The sequence below is a fragment of the Monoraphidium neglectum genome (genome assembly GCF_000611645.1).
Source record: "Monoraphidium neglectum strain SAG 48.87 unplaced genomic scaffold scaffold01546, whole genome shotgun sequence".
In the NCBI taxonomy this organism is placed as follows: domain Eukaryota; kingdom Viridiplantae; phylum Chlorophyta; class Chlorophyceae; order Sphaeropleales; family Selenastraceae; genus Monoraphidium; species Monoraphidium neglectum.
In genome coordinates this window covers 1-13,304 of record NW_014012082.1, presented here as the reverse complement: position 1 = coordinate 13,304, position 13,304 = coordinate 1, and the positions used below count along the sequence as shown (strand labels likewise).

Sequence of the window (13,304 nt, the reverse complement as noted above, 5' to 3'; positions counted from 1 at the left end):
CCCCAGCCCCGCCTCACCCCCCCACATACACACTCACACACGCCCTAGGTTCCTGGCGGAGTATGACAGGGCGGTGCAGGGCCCCTGGAAGTACCGGCGCGCCAGTGAGTTCCTCGTCAACACCTGCATTGTGGGCATCAAGGACCTGGTGGGACGCATCCTGCAGGACAGGGACGCGGCACAGAAGAGGGCCGCGGACGCAGAGGCACGGGTGGGGCAGGTGCGGCCTGGGAATGGGGCGTGCGCCTCGGGGCGGGCGGGAGTGCGCCTGGAAGATCAGCCTTTTCACTCAGGACGGCCAACAGTATGGTATGCCACTTCGATGTTGAGCCTCTCTTGGCGTCAACGCCCTGACACACCCGCCACCCACGGCCGGTCCGCTGTCAACAAGTAGCTGCGTGCCGAGGCCGGGCGTGCGGGCGAGGCGGAGGCGCGCGCCGCCAGCGTCCAGCGCGACCTGGTGGCGGCCCGGGAGGGCCTGGCGCGCGCCCAGGGTCAGCTGGCCGCCAAGACCAGCGCGCTGGCGGACTCTCAGGCTGAGGTGGCGCGGCTGGCAGCGCAGGTGGGGGGGGCCCAGGGGAGACTCGAGGAGTAGGACGGAGCCAGCTTAGCCGGCGCTTGCGATGAATCTGCTTGTGCCCGCGTGCTGCATGTCATCCACGCGGGCCTCCTCAATGACGTCGTCACTGACGTCCGGCAAACCCACCCCTGGGCCGCAGGTGAGCGGCGCTGGCTCCAGGGAGCGCCAGCTGCAGGGCGAGGCGGCCGCAGCTCGCGCAGAGGTGACGCGGCTCAAGGCAGAGCTGGGCGGTGCACAGCGCGCAGAGGCAGAGAGTGTGCAGCTGCGCTCTCAGCTGGCGGCGGCGCAGGCAGAAGTGGCGACGGCGCGTGCAGAGGCGGACCGCGCGCGCGTGGATGCGCAGGGCGCAGAGGCGCGCGTGGCACAGCTGCAGTCGCAGCTGGGGGCGGCCGAGGCGGCGGGGCGCGACGCCGCTGCGCTGAGGTCCCAGCTGGCTGACGCGCAGCGCGCTGCGGACGAGGCGCGGCTGGCGGTGTCGAGGACTGCCGGCGAGAAGGACGAGGAGCGGGCCGTGGCGAACCGCACGCTGCGGGTGGGCGGTCTGGTGATGCAGCCCTGCAGGGCCAAGACAAGGGGCTGGCGAGCCCTGTTTTGGACGGCCGCGCGGCCCTCAACTGCGGCGAATGTCACACCCTGCGGTCGGCGTGGCCAACCCCTGCATTCAACTGATCCACCAGCATGCCCGTCATTTGCTGGGCGTGGTGCCGGGACTGGTTCCCGTGCTGTGTAGTACATCGCCCTCACCCAGCGCACCGCCCCTGTCCCCCCAGGAGGTGGGTGAGCTGCAGGCCCAGCTGCTGCGGGAGAGGGAGAGGCACGACACAACCAAGGAGCAGCTCAGGGAGGCGCAGCAGCAGCTGCAGCTGCAGCAGGCGCGGCAGGGGCAGGGGCAAGCGGATCAGCTCACCACGCCCGTGACGAGGGCCGGCCGCAGCGAGGGCCGGACGCCCACTGTGGACGCGGCCGCCAACGGCGGCGCTCCGGCGCCTCCACCGACCACTGGTGCGCGTGCCGCCAAGCGCGGCGCGCGGAGGCCGCAGATGATGATGGCGGCGGCGTGCAGCAGCGCGTGGCGCCGGCAGGCCAGGCCACGCCCACCAGCGGCAGCCGTCCGCGGCAGCGGCAGCGCCGGCAGTCGGCCGTGCCAGAGCCCATGGAGGGCGTGGAGGCCGCCGGCGGCCGCAGCCGCACGCCCACGCCCCCGCCGCGCAGCGGGCGCCGCAGCGCGCTGCCCACGACCCCCGGCTCCACCTCAACGGGCGGCGCCGCGGGCGGCACGCCGGTGGTGCTGCCGGGCGACCTCGCCGCGGCGCGCGCGGCGCTGCCCGCCAGCGTGGACTCTTTGAGCATCGGGCAGATCAAGGCGTGGTTCACGGAGCACCGCTTGGAGGACGAGGAATTCATGGCGCTGGCGGCGGGGCGCGCCAAGAAGGGTGACTGGGTGGCCCTTGCCAAGCGGCGCGCGGGGCTGTGAAGCGGGGCGCTGCCACGTTCAGGAATGCTACAGGCCGCCCAGGTTGCAACTATGATGGATGCCGCTGTCATGTTGTAAGTACAGCACCTTGAGGGCATGAGCCGACACTGTGAAGACCTCTTTTATTCGACGGGGTGACACCATGGGGGGGGGAGTGTTACATCGCGGCGGCGGGTGACATTGGGTGACGCGTTCCTGGCGAGCCAATGGGTGACAGTTCAGGGGCTGCAGCGTGGGGTGGGGCTGGAGTGGTGGAGGCCGGGTGTGGTGCTTGTGAGGTCACGTACGCCCTTTTGATATGCTGATGTAGCTCCTGGTTTGACTTGCTGCGACAAGTGGCACGTCTGTCGTTTTGTCCTGCCAGTCACTCTTGGATGTCATGTGGATGCAGGTCAGGTGTGGCCACAGTCCCGAAACGTACGCATCCAGTTTGGCGGGAAAGTCAAAGTGGTGTTAATACAATTCACACACCACCGGCGTGTAGGCAAGGCCTGGCATCCCCGTCCTGGCATGCCTGAAATGACTGGGGCCTGCGGCCTTGCCAGGGGAGATGCGTGCAGGAAGGTGCGGAGCATGCAAGTATCCAGGGTGGGAGAACTTAGAACCAATGCCACTCAACTCCATTCAAGGCAAGGCTCGGTCATTGGACGTGCATTCTCAAACATCGTTGTGCACTGGCTGGGTTGGGTGATGCTCAGGACATTCAGCTGCTTACCATACACCATAGATTATTGCTGCATACATTGGGTGCAGCTGCACTATGGTGAGAATACTGTACAGGGGAACCGTTGCTGACCATTGGTCTTACCTTTTGTCGTCACCCCCGCGTGCCCACACAGTCATAGTAGCAGCTGCTCGTCTGCCCTGAAGGTGTGCCGGCATAACAGGAAGCCGGTTGTTGTAGGATGCCAGCATGTGCCGTAAAGCTTTCCTGAATCTACCGTGCTTGGCCGTTCGCGTCATTGTTGATCACCGGGCAGGTGTTCGAAAACTGCGGCAAGGCAGCACCTTACTGACGCATCGTGGTGTTCTGTGGTGTAAGTCAAATGTTTCATTATTAATTAGCAGCTGCAAACAGCAGTACCAAGAGGAATAGCACCACTGATCGCGCAGGGGTGTGTGTGCGGCGCTCCGCCAGCGCACACAGCCGCAGCAGCCTTGCTGCGTGCTGCTGTGAAGGTCATGCCTACGCTGGAGGTCTTTAGCCAGCAGCAGATTCCCCAATCTAGCTCTGGACGCTCATAAAAGGGGGCATGGCTACATATCGGGGGCTCGTCACTTGCTGCATATGCTTTGGCTGCAAGGATACGCCCTGGGCAGCGCTCGAGTGTGGCCACGTATTCCATGGCGCGTGAGTTGCTGACCGCGGGGCGAGGGTGCTCAGCATGCAGAGCTTCAGCTGGTTGTGGCCCTGAGTTTCCATGCATTCCTGCCAAACGGCTGCGGCGGCGCCTGTGGCGCTGGTGTCCTGTCAACCCGACAGCCAACATCACGCCTGCCCGCCCCCCACTCTCTGACACACCGCGATGCAGCTGCGTCTCCGAATGGCTCCGGCTCCACAAGCCCTCGGCCTGCCCCATGTGCCGCGCCCGTTCACGCGCCCCGCGTGTGCTGGTGGGCATCGAGTCCCAGCTGGAGGCGGGGGACGAGCGCGCGGTGGCGGCGCACCTGGTGGAGCGCGAGGAGGAGCTGCGGCAGCTGCAGCAGGAGTGCGCCGCCAGGGAGGCGGCCTGCGAGGTCAGGGCGGCCGCAGCGGCAGACCAGGCGGAGGCGGCAGCCCAGAGGGCGGAGACGGCAGAGGCCGCAGCACAGCGCGCAGAGAGGGCGTTGGCCAAGGCCTCGGCCAAGCTGGGGGCCGCCGTGCAGCAGTGAGCCTTTTTTTGGGGGGGGGGGGCGGGTGCGGCCGCAGATTGACATGCGCGCATTGTTGGGAATAGTGCAATTCTTAAAGGTGATACAGTTCGCAGATTCAAACCCATGTGAGAGTAGTGAGTGGTCTCCCGAGCGACCCCCATCACCCCTCGCCCCCAACAAGTCTCCTGCGTGCCCCGCCTGCCGACCACTGCGCCCAGGAACGAGGCCCTGATGACTCACCTGTCGGAGGCGTCTGGCCGCGAGCTGGTGCTGCGCCAGGAGCTGAGTGTGGCCCAGGACAAGGCCGCGACAGAGGCCTTCCGCCTGCGCACGCGCCTCAAGGAGGCGGAGTTCCGGCTGCAGGAAGCGCGGCGGCGGCTGGCGGCGCTGCAGCTGAGCAGCAAGGGGCTCACGCTGGACCAGGCCCAGAGCATCCTGCAGGGAGAGGACGTGCGTACCCTGTGGCTCGAGAGCAGGGGGGGGCCGCTTGGGCCCCAGGATCAAGTCAGGGCGAGACGGCTTTAGGACGGCTAGCGCTGCACCTGCGCGGCTGGCAGCCGACGCACCGCCCTGCAGAGCCATCGGCAGCCCTGAGCTCTCCTGATGCCCCAGTGCCGCGCCGCGCCCCCCCTCGCTCCCTCAGAACCCCGTGGCCCAGGTTCTGGTGACGCGCAACGCTGAGCTGGCGCTGGCGGAGCGCCGCCTGGAGGAGGCCGGGGCCCAGGTGCAGGCGGCCCGGGACGAGGGGGCGCGCAAGCTGGAGGCGCTGGAGCGGCGCCACCGGTGCGAGCTGGCGAAGCAGGCTGAGGAGCGGGAGCGGCTGAGGCGGCGCGAGCTCCAGCTTGAGGTGTGTGAGGGGGGGGGCATCGCCGTGTATGCGTGCCTGGGAGGGCGGATGGTTGGGTGCAGGAGGGAAGCGCGCGCGTGTGGGTTGGTGCTGGTGTGTTTGGATATGAGTGGGTGGGGGTATTGTTTATTTGAATCAGTGTGTATGGGTGCGATTGGGTGCAGGATTGCTAGTGCTGCTATAAATGTTGCACTTGGCTGTTTGACATGGCGCAACGAAAAATTCAAGAGGGAAACTGATGAGGTTGTGCTCCGCACATCCAGGATCCTGCCCAGTCAGTTGCAGCCCCCAACCCACCCATCGCCACAACCCTCTGTGTGCAGTATGAGCGGGACAGCGCTTTGCGTCGGACCCAGGAGCTCGAGTCGGTGCTGCTGGCGCTGGAGGGCGGTGAACCAGGTCGCCAGGGTGCCGCGGGAAGACAAGGCTTTACGGCTGGCGCTGCAGGCAGCATTTCCGGCCACCAACGGCAGCCGGGCCCCGTGGCCCGTGCAGGCGCAACCACCTCTGGGGCTGGGGCGTTGGAGCCGTGCCTGCAGGGGAGCTGGTCAATCGCCAGCAGCACTGGCGCGCCTGTCAGCAGCAACCACACTGCAGCCATGGCCGACCACGGCCCTCAGCAGCAGCAGCATCAGCAGCAGCAGCCTGACGCAGAGGAGCATGCAGCAGCTTATCAGGCGTCAGACGGTGATGGCCTGCCGGAGGTTGAGGAGCAGCTGGCGCCCAGCCCGCAGCTGCGGCCCGTCACCTTCCTGCAGGCAGGGCCTGGGCCCGGCGCCGGCAGCGAGGCGCCCTCCTTCCTGGGCCTCGGCAGGGTGAGCCGCCGTGGTGGCTTGAGTGCGGCAACAACCGCTGCACGATGTCCGCACAGCAGCCTCAATGGTGGTCACAACATGCATCTGCCTGTGCTGCTCTCAAACGCTGTGCACGCTCAACGCCGCCTCACCATGCAGCCTGGCGTCGTGTCTGGCTGGGCCGGCGGGGCCGAGGGGGCCCTCGTGCGGCAGGGCCCTGACGGGCGCGGCGGTCAGGTGCGCCACCTGGCGACCATCACCAACACTGCAGCACTTGGGGGCAAGCGGCCAGGTGCCTTGCTACCTGGCTCTGCACCTGCGTCCAAGCAGCGCAAGCAGGTGGCGGACCAGGTGCGGGCAGGGCCAGGTGGCGCAAAGCAGCTGAAGCTGTCCTCCTTTTTTGGAGGCGGCGGCTCCAAGGCGGTGCGGTGAGGGAGTTTGGTGCAGGTTTGAGTGTCTTCTTTGTATGTCATCACGTCCAGCAGCTGGGTTACACAAAAGCGGCGCTGCAGCCGCTGGCACTCCTTGCACGCAGCGTAGCACATCCTTCAATGCAGAGCCTGCTGGGCGCTCGCATGCATGGCGCATTCCTTTCTCGATTGCAAGCGCTGGGGCAGCCGTAATGCTATTGATCCACGTGAAAATCAGCCCCTGATTGCGGGCTGCCACATCAACTGATTGTCAAATTGCAAGTGACTTTTGGGCTGCTGCCATCTGCGGGAGGGGCGGCCTCTCTTGGCACCCAAAGCAAGTGTGGAGCAGGACTGCAAACATCAAACCTCAACAGCGACACAGGCGAATGCAAACAAAGCAGGACGCCCAGCTGCCGAATGCGACATGGGCGCTGGTGCAAACAGTCGAGCTTAGGGATACGCGGGCGGTGCTGCAGGTCATTGGCGCCTGTCACAGCGCCTCCAGGAAGAGCGCGGTGTCTGTCGTGATGCCGGCATCACCAAAGCTGCTGCTGCCCTGCGCCTCCTCGTACACGCGCCGCGGAAACTGGGTCACCAGCCGGTAGCTGCCGGGACGCCGCGCGCCCTCGCGGGGCTCGGCCGCACCGCCGCCGCCGCTGTCGCTGCCGCCGTCGCCGCAGCTGCGCAGGTCGATGAAATCAAACGCGGCGCTCAGGGGGTCTGACAGCCGGAAGCGCCGCCCGAACCGCGCGCCATCTGGCAGCCGCACCACCACCTGGATTGTACCCGCCTCTCCTGCCGGCGGCTCCGGCGGGAGGGCGGCCGCCTTTGAGGCCAGCAGCTGCCGCAGCCGCTGCGCCGCGTCCTCCAGGCGCGCCGCCTCGGCAGCCTCTGCCGCCGCCGCCGCTGCGGCCGCGTCCTCCTCCTGCCGCTGCGCCTCGCGCAGGGACTCCTGCTTGGCCCTGGGCACGGGGTCGGGCGCAGGGTGCAGCAGCAACCGCCCCCAGACTCAATCAGCAGGGGGATGCGTGCCGCAGACTTGCCCGACATACACGAGCCCCCGGCCCCAACACCGGCCGCCACACGCCCCGTGAGCATCCCCACCCCCCATCCGCCTTCACACCTGTCTGCCGCCAGCGACTCCTCAAACAGCTCGTCCTGCTCTGCCCTGAGGGCGCGCTGCGCGGCCGCCTCCGGGTCCACGGGTGCTGCGGGGCCCGCGCGCGCGCTGGGGATGCGGCCAGTGTAGGGCACGCCCAGCATGGCGGCCTCAAGCATGCGCGCCTCCTCCATGTCGATACCGTCCGGCACGTCGAAACTCGCGTCAACCCCGTCCCCCTGCCCACCAACGGCGGCCGCCCACGACCCCTCTCCCAGCGCCGCGCCCGCCACGCCGCTGGGCTCGGGTCCAAAGCGGCCGCCGCAGGGGCCCCCGCCCAAAGGGATGCCGCCAAAGGCGCCAAACGCGTCGCCGCTGCCGCTGGGACCACCGGCCGCGCGCCTGATGGCGGAGCGGCCTTGCGGGTGCGAGGGATTGCAGGCGTACGAGAGTGGTGGGGTGGTGAAAGGCAGCCGGCAGAACGACAGTGTTATCTGAACACGGGACAGCATGGCATGGCGCCACGCGTCGGGGCTGGAACTCCTGGCCCCACCGCGCGCGCCCTCACCCGCGACGGCGAGGTCTGGCGGGATGCCTGCTCCCAGCAACGCCCTCTCAGCCAGCTCCAGCTCCTCTGCAAATGCGGATGGTGGCCAAGGTGGGACCAGCGCAGCAGAGAGCCGCCTTAAGCGGCCCCCGCAGCCCTGCTTGATTGACAGGGCGCCTGCACAGGCGCTGGTAGCGCACAGCATCCGCAACGCAATCAGTTGCCCAGCTGGTGCCCTTTCTCCTCCCCCCGCCTCACCCTCCTCCCGCCGCCTGGTGGCCTCCCGCTGCGCCTCCACCGCCGCCGCCCTGCGCCGCGCCAGGCTCCTGAGCGCCGCGTCCTCGTCATCGCCCTCCTCATCGCCGCCCCCTGCCGCCCCCTCGGGGTCCTCGTAGTCGTCGTCGTCAGGGATCTGCGGGGCCATGGGAGGAGGGTCGCAGGGGGACTGTGCGCCATGTCGAGGGCGCCCAGGACGACTTGCTGAAGAGAATGGGCCTGAGTTGGGGGCTTCGGCATAGAACGCAACAGCCGTGAGCAAGGCCTAGGGGGATGGGCGGGTTCAGCTGCACCCCCGCCCAGGGCGTTGCTGACCTCGATCACGTCGGCGGTCCGCGCCCCGGGGGGTGGGCCTGACGGGGCGAGGGGTGAGCCGGGAAGTTGAAGGTGAGAGGTCCCGCGGTGGTGCGGGTGCTGCTGCATGATCAGCGATGCAGCTCTCGGATGCGCACACGGCATCCGACTTGCGTGGGGCGACGCCAGCGTGCAGCCGCGTAGCTCTGTTGGCGCGCAGCCATGACATATGGCCCCAACCTGCCGGTGCCTTGCGGCGCCGCACCTTGCTGCTGCTGCTGCTGCTGCTCCTCCGGCTCCTGCTGCTGCTCCCGCATGGATGCCACCACTGCGCGCCGCATCTCGTCATCCATCCCCTCCAAGGCGGGCAGCTGTTCGCCGCCAAAGGCGCCCTCCCCATCGCCCTCGGGAGGGTGTGACAGAAAGAAATCGACCGCCTGGATGCGATTCAAAAATATGGGGGAGACCAGGCCGATGAAAGGATTGGGTCCCGCGAGCTACCAAAGCGAACGGCTTGCTTGAAGGGCGATGGTGCATGCGGCAGCGATGCAGCAGCACCAGCCAGACATGTGAGCGCTGTCAGCGCCGTGGGCTCCCTCGGACTCACCGTATTGAGGTCCCAGCCGTGTGCACCCAAATAACTCTCTGCTACGTGTTCCTGAGACCCCGTGACAGCCATAAAATCCTGGATAACCTCATCTGCGTGATCTGGACGCTCTCCGTCGATGTCCATGACGTCAAAAGCCTCAAAATCTGCGTAGCATACTCGTGTGATGCGGATTAACGACTGGTCAAGGTGTGCTGTGACGCTGTTGTCGTCGATAGCGCATGGAAGCTGCTGCTGCAGAACCAGGCGCCTCCATCTTGGCCAAAAGCGTCCGCGCCACAGTGCTACCGAGACTGCCGCGCTTCCATCCTGGCTTCAAAATGGCTAGTGGCATGATTCGCAGGGTCGAAGTTTCCCACTGCTGCTAGCTGCCGCACGTCCAAAACCGCGTCGGCCCACTCAGCAGCGCTTATGCCAGCGTTGCAGGCTAATGGGCCTGCTGTCGCGTGCGCCTACGTTTTCTCACGCAGTTCCTCAGATTTATATTACGTGCGTGAACGCGTTGTCCAGCTGAACCCCAAAACAGCTACTGGCGATGGCTCGCCACCCTGATTGCAGTCTAGCTAACAGCTCGTTAGGCTGTTGCGACCCCCTTGACAACCCTGGCCCCGCAGCCAGCAGGACCTGCTGGCTCCAATGCCTGTCGCCGAAAGTCTAGTCTACCGCATCCCTCTTACCAGCCCTCCACTTGTGCATGGGAAGTACGCGCGGTGGAATGCCGCCAAGGCTGATGAGCGCCATATTTGGGGCCCACGACGTGTCAGTCATGTATATACAACTATGTATACATGTTACATGTATACATAGTACGTATATGTGAACATATGTCACAAATGTGTACTACATGTCTGGATGTACGTGTATGTGTAGTGCACGCCAGGGGGAGCCTGGTCATCGCCGGCATGTTCATATGTGTTCAATTAACCAAGTCACACAGTGCCGTGTGCAAGTCAGAGGGTGTCGACCCTACCGATGGCAGCGGTGTCACTACAACCTGAAATCTGCGATGCGTGCAACCCTGTCAGCCACAGCGTTGGCTTGGGGCAGAGCACGGGTGATGGAGCTAGCGTGTGACACATGGGCAAGTCTTGAGCGAGATTCATAGATTTCCCTGGCCTCCTAGATCTTGACGTTGTTTTGCAGACTGCATACTGTGATTGCGCCCTTGCATCCTTGTTGCACCTGGTCCGTGGCCAACCCTGAACCCAGCCCTTGAACGTACCTGCCATTTGCTGCTGTCCAGAAAAAACCTCACGGGGGATACAACGACTCAGCCTTTTTGGGCCAGTGAAGCGACCATACCCTTCCATTTTCAGAGCGCCATACCACCCAGCCCAGCCTACAGACTATCAAGGAACTCAACGTACCCTGGCACCAATTTACTCATTTTCCTGCATGTTGCTGAATCGCCCGAAATCGACCTGCGCAATAAAACTATCAAATTAACGTGCAATACTGAAGACCAGCAGTATTGAGGACAGCAAAATGCCCGTTGCTGCTGACCCCATTGTTGCCGGACTGCAACTGTGACAGTGCAATGCACAGTCCTGCGGTTAAGAAACAGTCATGCAAGCCTAACCAAGGCGATTGCAGCATTTGGGCTTGCAAGCACAATCGCCCGGCAGATATGGGATGAGGCACAGGCCGTTCATGCAGTGTTGACGTGAACAGCGGCAAGCAACCAAGTGTTGCTTGGGCCCTGCCAAACAAGAGCAGGCGGGCACTTGGGGCATGTAATACAACATGGTCGTGGCAGTGGCACGAGCAGCACGCTCCAAAGCATAATGTAGACGCCTCTGCCGATTGCTGACTGGCAGCTGCTCACATGGTCTAAGGGCCATGCATAGACGGTATTGATGTTGGGCACGCCATACGTCGGTACCCCACAGGGGGGCAGCGTGGTGGTCACACGGCCATGCAGCATGTGCCAGATGCCATGGTTGGCATGAACATGCGTCTGTTCGTGTGATGAGTCTTGAAGTTGGGTGGTGAAGCTGACATGACATTGCAATCCTTGTTGATGTGCTCAACTCTCATTCCCATGAAGCACAAGGCACGAATGCCTGGGGGTGCCAGGGCAACACACACCTGACATGGCAACAGTGTGGCCGAGGGGTGTGACGAGTGCCCCTGTATAAAAGCTCGTGTTTTCACAGGCAGGAGATGCTGGGCTCAGCACGCTGTCATCACTGACTTGCAGGGAAGGCAGGGGTACGCATCATGCCTTGGGCCACCCCATCTGCTTCGCCCATGTACGCGCGTCATCCTGCCCCGCCTGGTACATCTGCAGGATCACTTCCTTTGGGGGCGGGGTCTGCGTCAACCGGGAAAATTAAGGAGAGGGAGGGGTGAGTAGGGGGGTGGGGACGGTGCCCGTGAGCAGAGAGTGGCGTGAGCTCTGCGTTGGTGTGAGGTTAGACTCCATTTTGCATGTCTGTGTGGCATGGGCGCAAGATCAAGCCACTTAGATATGCACGGCGTGCCACTGGCCAGGGATGCATGCGCGCACAGCTCACGCCACAGGCAGCGCACCAGCATGTAGAGGGCCCACTGAGTCTGAGTCAGCGGGGACCTGTATATCGCGCATGTGTGGTGGGAAGAGGATGGTGATGGAGCAGTGAACACACTGGATATGATGAGTGGAACACGAGGCCACTTTATCAGAAAGATTCGCTTGCGCGCTTGTCAACCTCTCGTTGAAGTCCTGGCTGCTCTGTGTTTGCTCTCTGCAGCAGCTTTCAACCCAACCTGGGCCCAACTCCATAAACTCAACCTGGGCCCAACTCCATAAAGTCAACCTGGGCCCAACCCCTTGTCGCCCTGGCGCACCTGCCAAACTTCCCGGGGTATATGTCGAACAGCCCCGGCCGCTGGATGGTGGCAAACACCTTGAACCATGTCTGCAAGCCCTGCAAGGACGAGGGAGCCGGCGGGGAGACAGGCACCAGCCCTGTCAGCGCCGGCCCCTGTGAGTGCCAGCGCGCCACTCTGATTGCGCTGCCGCACGCCATGCATGGACCGCCCGTGCCTTGTTTGGCATGATGAACTCGAGCAACCCACGACGATGACGGTGTGTGTCGTCACGCACCATGGTCCCGACAAGGTCCTCGTTGACTGCGCGCTGAAGGCTCTGGAGCGGCTGCGCCCCCAGGATGTTGCTGACCGTGGACCCCAGGAGGTTGAGTGTCGGAAGCAACTCCCCACCCGCCAGGCTTGAGATCGCCCGTCCTGTGTCCCAGACGGGCAGGCCAGAAACCTGACAGCGTTTACAAAAATGGCAGCGAGGATTGTGGGGGTTGGACGTGGTGCTGCAAGTGGGCCGATGGCCAAGGGTGGGGTGCGACACCTTGGCCATGGCCGTTGTTTCTGAGAGTGGGAAGATGGGGACCAACGTGCCTAGCATGCATGGGAGACTGTCCCTGCGCCAGTAGTAGAGCTGATTGTCAATCATGGCTTGCATATTAGGGAGAACGCAGCTGCACAAAATTGGAAGCCCACCCCCCACCTTGATGCAGAAGGTGACCCCTGGCGGGCAGGGGATGTACTGCGAGAATGCTCCATCAAAGGCTGGCTGGCCTCGGAACATGATGGAGCTTGCCTTGCCGGACCAGCCCGGGACGTAGCTACTCGCACGAATGGCCTGGAGCAGCTGCACAGGGCAGGTAGAACAGCAGAAGAAGGGTCATTTCAACCACCAGGACACTGCGGCTGCACACAGAGCGACTGAAGCACACTCTGATTGCCCCTGGGCCAACCAAGACCCCTGGCTCAGCCCATGCTCACGTCGTCGACGTCCTTGAACTGGCAGACCCCCTCTGCCCTTGCCTCGCTGAGGTTTCCGCGCGAAACCACAACGCAGCCCTTGCCTGCCAGGGGAGCGGGGCGGGGTGAGGGCCGACCAGTGGTGCCAGGCCCTTGTTTGGCAGGCGCACGCAGGGTTGGTGCGGCACTGACGCTGCAATGACACCGCCACTGCAGAAGCAATCCACCTCGGTCTCGGATCTACGGGATGACTGGCCGGCGTCTCACCCAGGACCTTCTTTGTGGCCTCCTTGTTGGTCCCTATGATGTGCTGAGTCAGCTTCGTGAACTCTGTGTCCAGCGTCTGGAAGCAGGACCTCTGCTGGCGGCACTTGTTGCAGAACGCGATGCTGTGGTTGTAGATGATGTCATCGTGCTGGCCGATGCCCTGGTCCAGACCCTGGGGGGGAGTGGGGCGACGATGCAGAAGGGGTTGTGATGATGGGGAGCGACCGCGCTTGAAAGGAGCACGCTAGGCTACGCCGGACGGGCTTGACGAGTGGACAGGTGCAGGTGCTGACGGCTGTTTGGCTCACAACAGTGCCCACCACAGCGTTTGAGCATGAGAGGTGCTCAAGTGCAGACGGGCACGCACGCACATGCGCATGCACATGCACAACTGATGTGAAACAAAGCAACCTTGTGCCTAAGCGCACCAGGATTGGGGTAGAACACTACATTTACATAGGTTTTTCTCCTCCATGCCTGCGCATATAAC

At 64.1% G+C, this 13,304-nt stretch overlaps 4 protein-coding genes across 4 annotated transcripts; 2 read left to right on the top strand and 2 right to left on the bottom strand.

Moving 5' to 3' along the window:
* Positions 1-306: 306 nt before the first annotated feature.
* MNEG_8251 (hypothetical protein) lies at positions 307-2,054 on the top strand (the record flags this gene model as incomplete). The annotated part of the gene is made up of 5 exons (XM_014043279.1): positions 307-309; positions 395-562; positions 720-1,112; positions 1,351-1,582; positions 1,621-2,054. 5 exons carry the CDS (start codon positions 307-309, stop codon positions 2,052-2,054), a joined length of 1,230 nt encoding a protein of 409 aa, XP_013898733.1.
* Positions 2,055-3,632: 1,578 nt separating this feature from the next.
* Positions 3,633-5,981, top strand: MNEG_8250 (hypothetical protein; the record flags this gene model as incomplete). The annotated part of the gene is made up of 6 exons (XM_014043278.1): positions 3,633-3,922; positions 4,127-4,358; positions 4,552-4,755; positions 5,079-5,570; positions 5,709-5,786; positions 5,880-5,981. The coding sequence occupies 6 exons, from the start codon at positions 3,633-3,635 to the stop codon at positions 5,979-5,981; spliced, it is 1,398 nt and encodes a 465-aa protein (XP_013898732.1).
* A 471-nt stretch (positions 5,982-6,452) lies between these two features.
* Positions 6,453-8,531, bottom strand: MNEG_8249 (hypothetical protein; the record flags this gene model as incomplete). Its single annotated transcript, XM_014043277.1, has 6 exons — positions 6,453-6,924; positions 7,086-7,479; positions 7,630-7,695; positions 7,867-8,020; positions 8,200-8,237; positions 8,444-8,531. 6 exons carry the CDS (start codon positions 8,529-8,531, stop codon positions 6,453-6,455), a joined length of 1,212 nt encoding a protein of 403 aa, XP_013898731.1.
* A 2,472-nt stretch (positions 8,532-11,003) lies between these two features.
* Positions 11,004-13,187, bottom strand: MNEG_8248 (hypothetical protein; the record flags this gene model as incomplete). The annotated part of the gene is made up of 8 exons (XM_014043276.1): positions 11,004-11,099; positions 11,318-11,357; positions 11,615-11,694; positions 11,874-12,041; positions 12,291-12,434; positions 12,569-12,651; positions 12,815-12,986; positions 13,182-13,187. The coding sequence occupies 8 exons, from the start codon at positions 13,185-13,187 to the stop codon at positions 11,004-11,006; spliced, it is 789 nt and encodes a 262-aa protein (XP_013898730.1).
* Positions 13,188-13,304: the final 117 nt, after the last annotated feature.